General features: G+C 42.5%; 1 protein-coding gene across 2 annotated transcripts; it reads right to left on the reverse strand.

Annotated features, from left to right (window-relative positions):
• Nucleotides 1-1,149: 1,149 nt before the first annotated feature.
• Nucleotides 1,150-10,491, reverse strand: farsa (phenylalanyl-tRNA synthetase subunit alpha). Of its 2 annotated transcripts, XM_086288365.1 has the most exons (14): nucleotides 10,383-10,491; nucleotides 9,002-9,157; nucleotides 8,759-8,896; nucleotides 8,353-8,451; nucleotides 8,146-8,264; nucleotides 4,906-4,998; nucleotides 4,277-4,405; nucleotides 4,085-4,200; nucleotides 3,913-3,997; nucleotides 3,727-3,826; nucleotides 3,106-3,274; nucleotides 2,866-2,943; nucleotides 2,309-2,423; nucleotides 1,150-1,686 (listed from the first exon to the last, which is right to left on the reverse strand). In XM_086288365.1, exons 2-14 carry the CDS (start codon nucleotides 9,146-9,148, stop codon nucleotides 1,581-1,583), a joined length of 1,494 nt encoding a protein of 497 aa, XP_086144491.1. In that variant the 5' UTR covers nucleotides 9,149-9,157; nucleotides 10,383-10,491; the 3' UTR covers nucleotides 1,150-1,580. The 2 variants fall into 2 exon arrangements, with proteins under 2 accessions (XP_086144491.1, XP_086144490.1); XM_086288364.1 differs by lacking the exon at nucleotides 10,383-10,491 and having other exon boundaries at nucleotides 9,002-9,187.
• Between the last annotated feature and the right edge of the window lie 24 nt (nucleotides 10,492-10,515).

Here is a 10,515-nt window from a genome sequence, read left to right on the forward strand (position 1 = left end):
TACAGTTCAGTTTCAAATGTGAGCTTTTGCTAACCAACATTAGCATGAGCAGAAAGCTCGCTATTCAGCATAAGAGCTATCAGGACTGTTATGTGACACTGAAATTTAGAGTTTTACAGCCTGATCTGTCTTGATGCATGATCAATCATCCATACATCCATCATCTGGATGTAGTGTTTTCAACCATGACTGATTTCTTTAGTCTTCAACACTGATCAAAGATCATTGATCACTGATCAACGGTCACTGTTCACAGAGAGTTGGGGGATGGCTGCAACCACAGCATTGTAAGATGGGGAAAGCTGTACCCTTAGGCCCCCTCCTCGATTCAGAGATGGTCTTTCCCTTTTCACGTAAATGGCCTCCTTGACTCTGCGCTCAAACCAGCGTTCCTCCTGTCCAGGATGTGTACATCCTCATCATTGAAAGAGTGTCCACTGGCCTGTAGGTGTAAATAGACTGCTGAGTCCTGGCCTGACGAGGTAGCTCTTCTGTGTTGTGCCATCAGCTTTGCCAGAGGTTGCTTGGTTTCCCTGATGTATAAATCATGGCAATCCTCCTGGCACTTAACAGCGTACACTTTGTTACTCTGTTTGTGTCGGGGGACCTGATCCTTGGGGTCGACTGATTTTTAGCGCAGCGTGTTTTGTTGTTTAAAGGCCACGGAAACGCGGTGTTTGCAGCCATTCCCCAACTCTCTCTGAATTGTACTCATGGTCTTTGATCAATGGTCATGGCAATTTGCATATTAATGACCAAAGAACTGACCTCACAGCCCATTGTTCATTCAGTGGGCTTGTGCAAATGTACTGTTTAGAAGATTGGGGAAACCTGCAGTCAGCTGAGACTGAAGAAGACACTTGGATGAGTGACGAAATGTTTCTCCCACTGAAAACGCTTCGTCCAGATGATCAGAATCAACCTTTTGGGATACGACTTGATCTGTTTTATTTTAATATCTTTTTAACTTTGTTTCTCTGGTAAAGACGCAGACGTCACTCAGTCGTCCTGCTGCTGATCGGCATCTCACTGAAAAGCTGCATGCTTTTAGAAATGTGTGGGAGGATTACCTTTACAGTGTATGTTTCTCATACATGCATACAAGTAAAAACATGCTCATTTGAAGAATTACAAGCCAGACTGCACTGATACCTGGAAAAAGCTTTTATTTTGACTTCCAAAAGTTGCAGTTTTATTTTTCCTGTACAAGATGATTGAATATAGTAGATCAGGGTCAAGGTGGTAAAAAAGGCAGTTTGTAACAAATTCAAGACTCATCCTCATTCACCCAGCTGCAGTGTGGAGTTCATAAAAAAAAAAAAAAAAAAGATGCTCTTTTGTGTTAAAGCCCTTTGAAATCAGATCTGTCTGAAGGCTGTGGTGAAAAAAAGCCCCGTCCCTTTTAGCGCTACAGTCGCTTTCAGGCCAACTGCTTTTACTGGCCGAGCTTTGATAAAGGGGACAGCGGTGGTGCCGGGCTTTGAGGAGAGACGTGGGTATGAGGTGTTACACAGTAAAGATAAAAAGGAAAGGGTCCATCCAAATGAATAATAACATTAATAACAACAGCTGGGCGGTACTCAGGAGTCCAGGCGGCATATAGGGCTGTCGTAGACCATCTGTAGGTTCACCTTGTGTCCCACCAGCTCTCTGATGTTGTTGATGCCGTATTTAATCATGGTGGGCCTGCGAGACAGAGGAGAAGCCCGCGTGAGCGGTTGTTCTGTTGGGAGACGCGACTATGTTGTGTCTAACAGACGAGAGCGAAAACAACAGAGGTCGGAGTAGTAAAGGATTACTCGCCCTGGATTACGGAACATTACCCAGCTCACTCACTCCACGGTTATTAGCTGCGACAGTTGGTCGTAGTTAAGACTCAATTAGCGCTCGATTCAAACAGCAAGCTGAATACAGTGTGCGACGGCGCGACCAGCGAGCGACTCATTTGGGACGACTTCACTTTAGAAAAGCGGGAGTGAGCAAAGAGAAAGGCAGAGACTCACAGTCTGACCTCAAATAATTTCACAGGATAATAGAAATGAAACTCACGTACAAGCAGGAGTAATCCTCCACAGGAAACAAACCTACATTTCTTCAATGTGGGTCAGTTCAGCGCGTACACAAGAAGTGATTATGAGTACACACATACTTAATCACACACCTTTAATCCCTACATGGAACATCTATTATAGTTTGGGAGATACGTACTGACGTCCTTCCCTTTTAGACTCGTGCTGTGTCTAGCGTGGCTGACCTCTCAGTTTTCCTTGTAGCTAATTAACTCGTATTGCTTTTCATGCACGCTCACCTTTCCAGAGACAGGCCCCAGGCAATTACAGACACATCCTCAGGGAGGCCCATGGGAAGCAGCATCTCTGGTCTGAACACTCCTGAGTTTCCCACTTCCACCCACTTTTTTAATCCTGTACACGTGGAAAGAAATGACAAAAAACAGGGATGTCAAACTCATTTTTACTGTGTACAGCCCACCAACAAGGACAATTTCAACACTACATCTCAGTCTAGTGTAAAGAAGATCAACTAGATGATTATTGATTGCGATGTGTCACATGAATGACCATTGGGGAGGTCTCTATCATTGGTGAAAGCTATAAAACTTACAGTTAAAAGTCTAAAATTGATGTCCTCCTTCACATTTTCCAAAGCCTCCCAGTGGGCCAGATTGGAGTCTTTGACAGGCCAATTCTGGTCCCCGGGTCTTATGTTTGACACCCCTAATATACACCATCAGAAATGTCTATAAAAGAGACTACTAGGACGTTCTTTTGGCTTTCTTAAAGCTCAGGTTTCTGTTGTGTGTAAGTTAGACTAATAGCGCTACATAAAAACAGAGTTGCACTGTACCTTCATGGTAGCTGAACACTTCCATGCTGGGCTCTGTGTAGGGGTTGTAGGCAGGCTTGAAGCGTAGTTTGGTAATTCCTAAAAAAAGGCGTTTGGTAAAAGAATAGGATATTGTAACTGTCTGTTTATTTTTTATTTTTTTAAAGTGAGTATTAAAAGGCTTTCTACAAACAACTATCAGCACATTTGTCCCTTCCAAACTTTGGTCTTTCAAGTCCAGTGTCCTCTATCAGTCCTCACCTAGTTTGGTGAAGAACTGATGCAGAACACCCATGAGGTCTCCCAGAGTCAGTCCATAGTCGGCTACTACGCCCTCTATCTGGTGGAACTCTGCTAGATGGGTGGCATCGAGGGTCTCGTTCCTAAACACGCGATCGATGGAGAAATACTTGACGGGGGTGAACTTCTCCTGGTTATCAGTGTGAGGAGAAAAGGAAGGGGAGAAGAGTTTTAGAGTTATTGACTGGACACATACGACGTCAAAACAATGTGAACCCACACCTTAAACCATCTGCTGCTGCTGCTCTTCTATGGAGGGAATTACTCACATTCAGACACAGGAGCATTAGTGAGGTCAGGCGTAAGGCCTGGATCTCAGTCAAGTTTCCAGTTCACTGTCCAAAAAGTCAGTGGGTGCTTAAAGGGCAGGTCTTAAGACATGGTAATGACAAACGCTGTGCTCTTGTTGTCTAAAACATACTCTATGTTTTACTTCAGAAAACAAACATTATGTTGAAATTACATTTACTGACGGGGGAATTACACTCTTAGTCGTGAGCTGTATTATGAAGTGTTACCAAGAAATCAAATCACCAGACAGCTCTGATTTATATGGTCAGTGCAGCGTCCCTACAGTCTCACCTGCTGTGCCAGTTTATACAGCATGCGTGCGCTGACTGCTGTAGTGTGAGTGCGGAGGATGTTCTTCTGAGCCTCCTCTATCTTCCAGTCATACTTGTACCTACAAGAGAGATGATAAAATGCAATGAGATGCAGTGACAGCAACGACACTGTTACTTGTTAAGTGAGCTTGTGATCACGCCTCACCCCTGTGAACCGTAGCCTCCCTCAGAGTGGACCTTCTTCACCCTCTCCAGGTAGTCCTGTGGGAACTCGTGGGCGTGCGCTGGGTCTGAAAAACAGCGAGTGAAGGGTGATCAGAAATCATTCTCGATTGAACTCGCAGCTCATTTCCACCACTCGGTGACCTCGGGCTCACCGGACAGGAAGAAGGTGTCGTGCTGGTCTCTGGCTGGGTGCTGCTGGGGCTGGAAGAGGGAGTCAAAGTTCCAGAAAGAGCTTTCTATGAAGTTGTTGGTCGGCATCTCGGTGAAACTACAAGAAACAGATGGTTAACTGGGTGTTTTATTATGCGAATGTGTGCGTTTCTCCCAGTTTCACAGCTGCTCACCCCATCTCCAAGAAGATCTGCCGGAACTGCGTTCGCACCTTCATCAGCGGGTGTAGGTGACCGCAGTCTGGGGCAACACCCATGGCCTCAAAGTTGTAGGGCTTAAATTTCTTCTCTTTCCAGTTGCCACTGGAACACACCACATGCAGGGAGGTAACACAAAAACATTTCTCTCAAATCATTTCGCCATTTTTAATCTGTGGCTGAGATGATTGAGGCGGGCGAATCTACAGTGCACGTAATCAGCACGGAGCAGCACGCAGAATACCAATTTGAATTTTGGGCAATGCAACATCTGGATACTGCTTTTAGCCAAATCCTCTATGATATGATTTCATGCAAAAAAACAAAAGTGTGCAAGCGCTCTTTTCATTCTGTCGCTTTCAGCATGAAAGCTAAAGCATCTGTCCTGCCCTGCCTTTAGGACTGAGTCCACATCTTTGGACTTGTCCCCTTTTATGGGCAGATTTTTTCTCTGTCCTCACTCAGGACCCTGCAGGCTGACACTGACTGCCAGAGGAGGGTGGGCCTGGGTTGGAATTGAACCCAGGCCTCTGCAGTGAGGACTCTGTGCGCACGCTTTACCTGATGAGCTACTGAAACTCTGAGGAGAGTGCATCTCTACATACCTGGCAAGCATCTCAGGGGTGAGCTCCGTCTCCTGTTTGGTGATGGTGGTGCTGAAGGAGTTGCCCTTAGTGATCCAGTAAGACTTCACAGTCCTGAACACAAATTAGAATGACCTCAGTACGCAGAAAGGTACTGCTGTTGACAATCTATAGACCGTAAAAACATGCAGTTATTTTTATTTTGATTCATACTTTCATAGCAGAAAAATCATTTCAAAATAAAGGATTTTAGGTACTTCTTGCATGAATTTATTGATTAGAATAAAATAAAGCAGAACATTCTTAATAGCAAGAAAGAAAGTACACCTCTGCACAGGGCTGTGCGATATGACCAAAATCTCCTATTCCAATATAAGAATTCTATCGTCCCGATAACGATATAAATCACAAAAATGTAACATTTTCTGTAAATTCTGTGAATCTCGGGCAGCTCGTCTTGCGGGAAGTGTTTCCAGCTGCGCGTCGTGTAGCTGGAGTCGAGTGTTTTAACCCATGCATGAAACTATACATTTTTAGACATAAGTTGTAACGGCCGCCGTTTTCTTTGTGAGTATTTATTACACGGCGTGCTGCGGGGAAAAGCCTGTTCTAACGTTTGAGTCTAAGGTTTATTTTTTAGCACCTGGCGGCTCTTTTTTTAATTCTCATCCGTAAATAATCTGCTCTTTCACCTGATTCAGTTTATTTTGAAAAGCCTCAACAGGATCTTGAGCTTTATTGTGAAAGGTTTATGTGGAACATAAAAAAGCAGACACGCGATGCTGTTAACGTCGTTGTTGCTAACCACAACGCATAAAAACAGGCGCTTGTCCGTCCATAGTGTGGTTATATAAAATATAAGAGAAAGAGAGAACTTTAAGAAATTAATATAGCCACTACAGTGACCATCAAAACGATGAAAAAATATTGCCGTAAACAGTTTATTTTGCGACACCACGAAACAAACGATAGCGTAAAATGAAACGATAGACGTTTTTATATCATCATCCGATATATATGGTTCTATCGAACAGCCCTACCTCTGCATGGATTTGAACTTGTGACCTCACACTTTCAAGCCCATTTCTTTTCCTACTGAGCTAGTGTGGCATAGTGATAAATCCATTATGTACCACACAGATTAGTTGTGATGGCGTTCAGAAAAACAAACATGTGTTTAGCTCCTTTCTTGCAATAATGATCCAGATTCATCACTTTTTAAACAGACCTCCATTCTACATGGAGACAACACAAACATCCGCCCATCTGTGGACCAGCTTTGGCCCAGGAGATGACGTCAGGGTCTGCTTTGAATAACCAGTCAGAGGAGGAAAGACTGTCAGATGTGACCAACAGCTATATAGCCACATATATGTTCTCACAGAAACATCATGTCTACCCACGACATGATCACTTCCCTAAACGACAGAAACTCTGATGTGAAGCTAATTAGCAGAGATCCTGTGAGGTTAATTCAAGAACCTCTGTGACAAACCTGCCATGCTGCCACATCAAAATGTGATGGTTAAATCTGTCTCACATTGGGAGGATTATTTAAACATCAAACGTAAACATGAATAGAAGCAAAACATTTTTGTGCTGGGGGGGGAGTGCTGACAGGATAGCAGGAGCTCTAGTTCTACACTTAGGTAAACATGGGAAAACCAACTAGGTAGATCCAACAAATCATTATTACTTTTTCTAGTGCTCCTCACAGCGGTTTCCTCACATCCATTATTCTTAAGCAGGGGCTCTGCTGCTGCTCAGAGAGGATGCAACATTTATGGACAAGAGTGTCATTTCAATCATGAGTTTAAATGAAGTTAAGCTGGTTGTTAAACTTAATTTGTGCTGCTTTTAGGCACCTGTGGGCTTATTGAAGTGGTGCTGATGCAGGCAGGCAAGCGGTTTATTTGTATAGCACTTTAAAAAACACACCAGGCAGACCAAAGTGCTGAACGACACCGATCAAAACAACTAGCAAAATTAAAAATACAATAAAATTAATAAGAAAGGTGTCAGTTTCCTACACAGTTAAAAGCCAGAGAATAAAAATACGTTTTCAATCTGGATTTAAAGACCTGCACTGATGACGCTTGTCTAATATGGAGGGGAAGGTTATTCCAAAGCATCGGAGCCACAGTTGAGAATGCAAATGTAAACTGTTAAGACACAAGAATCATTTCAGACCTGTATAAAAGATTTATTGAGCTTTTAGGGGAGCAGATCATATGCAGCTGTATTAATAAAAGGATAAAAGGCTTTACCTAAAAATATCATTATATAATATTATATTATCTGAACTGAAGCCATATTCCACACACACACACACACACACACACACACACACTTTGCATCCTGGACCCGAGTGCGCTTTAGTACATCTTTATTTGTTCCACTTATTTTACTCCATCACTCTTCTCCATTCAAATGTAAACATCACCCCTCCCACCATCACGCCCACTCTAATACACACACACAAAGCAAGTGTGGTTGTTTTTAGCGCACAGTGACACGCCATCCGCTTCCATGCCTTACGGATTCATCGGTTATTTAACACAGTGATGAATTTTCCACTCAGGCTGAATGCAGCTGAATCACACCGGGGATCACCTCTTCCATCACATTTAATCAAATGAACCAGACTTACAGGGTCAAACATGCTGAGGCAGAGGAGTGTCAGTACAACCTTAATCTGATTAAGTAAAGCTCATTTTAAAGCTTTTACTCTGGAAATTGTAAGACTTTTTTCCACTTCCACTTTCCATGACTGGAAACAGCAGCAGCAAATATTTTTGGGACCATTTAAAAACATTTATATCATGTGTTTGCCCGTCCCGCCCGCCTGTATGTAAGAATAATTTCTAACTCTACGAAACGAATCAGCTAACATGATTCAGACCACTAAGTGACATAAAATCTGATGGTTTAACACTCCTAGCTACCATTGCAGAGATTTGGCTGAAACCCCATGAGCAGCAGACTTCATGTGTGTGTGAAATGTGAAGTGAAAATATTGCCTGTTGCAATACTGAATGAAATTCAACACACTTAACTATGTTTTTGAAGACCTCTAGAGATGCCTGTCTACTTTGTGCATGTTCATCTCTTATTACTGCTGAGCTTGATGAAAACTTGAATCCAGTAATACCAGGCAAGCTGGAATGAGCAGGGAAACCCCTGAGTATCAATTAATCGTCTCCTGCCACCTACTGGCAGAAAAAGGTACACATTCACCACTAACTAAACAAGAGGACTTACACTTCAGAGAGCAGTTTTCTCTTCTTCAGCTCATTCTTTTCTTTTTCTTCCAGCTGAGTACTGTGGCCTTTCTGCACCAGAAGCAGTTTCTCCCTGACCTGGTCGTCTATGCTCTCCACCTGGGGATCAAAAACACACACCTTAATGAGAAAACTGACCTCAATCAGAAAAGGCGACAACAAAAGGCGGGTATGATGGAACACCTACAGTCCTGAATATCCTGGGGCCACCCTCGTGGGCCTTGTCCACTCTTATCCACTTGCTGGACATGGCCTTGCTGAAGCCGATCTTCCCAAATGGCAGTTTCTACACAGAAATGATGGCAGAGTTTAAGAAAGTTTAACTGAAACATCAAAAAAGGCTGAAAATACATGAGAGATGCAGACATTGGGAAATTCAATACAGATGTTTGACAAACATAAAATACATACACGTAAAACCTGAGCATAAACAGTCGAGTGGATGTTGTATTCGTAATATTGTGGACTTTCAGGGATATTTAAGAATCAAAACCTTGCTTCTCTTAAGTGTGTAGCAAGTTACCTCCGTCAGGTACCTAATGCATTAGATTCTTTGTTATTCTGATAATAATTAATTAATTTCAAACACTAACCATGAGCTCGCTCTGAGCCAGGCCCTCCTGGGGGATACAGCTAAAGACCCGGGATTCATGGCTGCCCTGCTCGGCGATCTCGGTGCCCTCCTCGGTCAGCTCCCAGTGCTTGGAGGAGCGCAACTCGGCTGAGATTACCTGTACAACAGGTAACAAACACGGCTGTCAGCTCAACCTATTGCATCAGTCACCGTGCATTTGACTGTGACAGTCTAACTTCCGCTGCTTCTTCGTGAAACTTACGTCACCGAGAGCCTGGAGACTCTTCACGGCCCCGACGATGACCTGATGATCCACCCCGAGGCTGGTCGCCACGGCCAGGCTGTCCACGCCGTCGTCCACCTTCTCAACTCGCTGTAAAAGCGTCTCCAACACACCGGTGTCCGCCATGCTGTAGCTCTACGAAGCCCGAAAGAGACCGGACGTGACGTCACTTTCTCGGAGGCCGAACAAGCAGGAGTAGCTAGGGCTTATCCTTCTTATTTCATTGTACTGTATATTGTTACTCTTATTTGCCCTGTATGTCTACTGTAAAAACTGAACTGGAATGACTGACTGTTCGCTTTATAATTTCAAATAAAGTTCAGAAAAAAAGGAGTAGCTAGGGCGACATAAAATGGGTTACCGTAAATATTGTATTTCTGTGCAATTTAGTTTTTGAATTTGAAACAGAGAAATTGTTTCAGAATCAAATTTCTAATCTTTTAATAAAACAAAATAAATACTTACTTTAGCTTTTTATGGACACCAAATATAAAGGTTTTTGACTGATAATAATAATAATAATAATAATAATAATAATAATAATGGATTGCATTTATAAAGCGCTTTACAATCCCACTATTCATTCACTCTCACATTCACACACTGGTGGAGGCAAGCTACAGTTGTAGCCACAGCTGCCCTGAGGCAGACTGACAGAAGCGAGGCTGCCATATCGCGCCATCGGCCCCTCTGGCCATCACCAGTAGGCGGTAGGTGAAGTGTCTTACCCAAGGACTCTTGTCACATACTGCTACTACTATCCATTGTTGAAAAAATGTGTTCATGACAGTGCAGATTTCTGGCATTTTGTGTAAATTTAAGCATGTAACAATTTAATTAGACAATAAGACAATTTAGTTAGACTTGTGTTTGTAACTGAACCACCTCATGTTGTGTAGCTGTCTGGATTTTATACTTATTGGGCTACATACTTATTTATTATACAGACTATACAGTACATAAAATCAAATACCCCATGTTTTATGTAACTGAAATGTTTAATTGTGTGGGCTAAAAAATAAGACAGTTGTAGACTATATTTATATGAAACATGTATACATTTACTGCATTTGATGTATTTTAACCATATATAATACATTGTATACAATGTAACACCAGCATTTGTGTAAAGAAAAAAAAAGGCTGTGATTTTGCCACCCCATTTGATTTCCATACAAACCTAAGAAAATTTCTCTAGATCCGCCCCTGCATAGCTAAACATTGTTTATCAGGCATTATCAATAGATGAAATTGGACCTATTATGCTACCTACAAGCTCCATAAAAGCTAGTTTTATTTTAGACTCTACTAGAAAAACTTTGCTTGATGTACACCTCAAAGTAATCCTTACTTATCTTACACTGGGTCTTTGTGTAGCACCAAGTTCAAAAAGAGCGACTTAAGCTTCTTTTTTCCTTTGTAGCCACCGTCCTAAAGCAGACTAAAATTGCGTTGTCATGGCAATCCAAGTATGGGCGGATATTATGATGTAC

The sequence above is a fragment of the Aulonocara sp. 'chitande type north' Nkhata Bay genome, linkage group LG4, assembly GCF_057382095.1.
Source record: "Aulonocara sp. 'chitande type north' Nkhata Bay isolate Kocher_YH1m ecotype deep benthic linkage group LG4, A_spYH_male_GT1.1, whole genome shotgun sequence".
Classification (NCBI taxonomy): domain Eukaryota; kingdom Metazoa; phylum Chordata; class Actinopteri; order Cichliformes; family Cichlidae; genus Aulonocara; species Aulonocara sp. 'chitande type north' Nkhata Bay.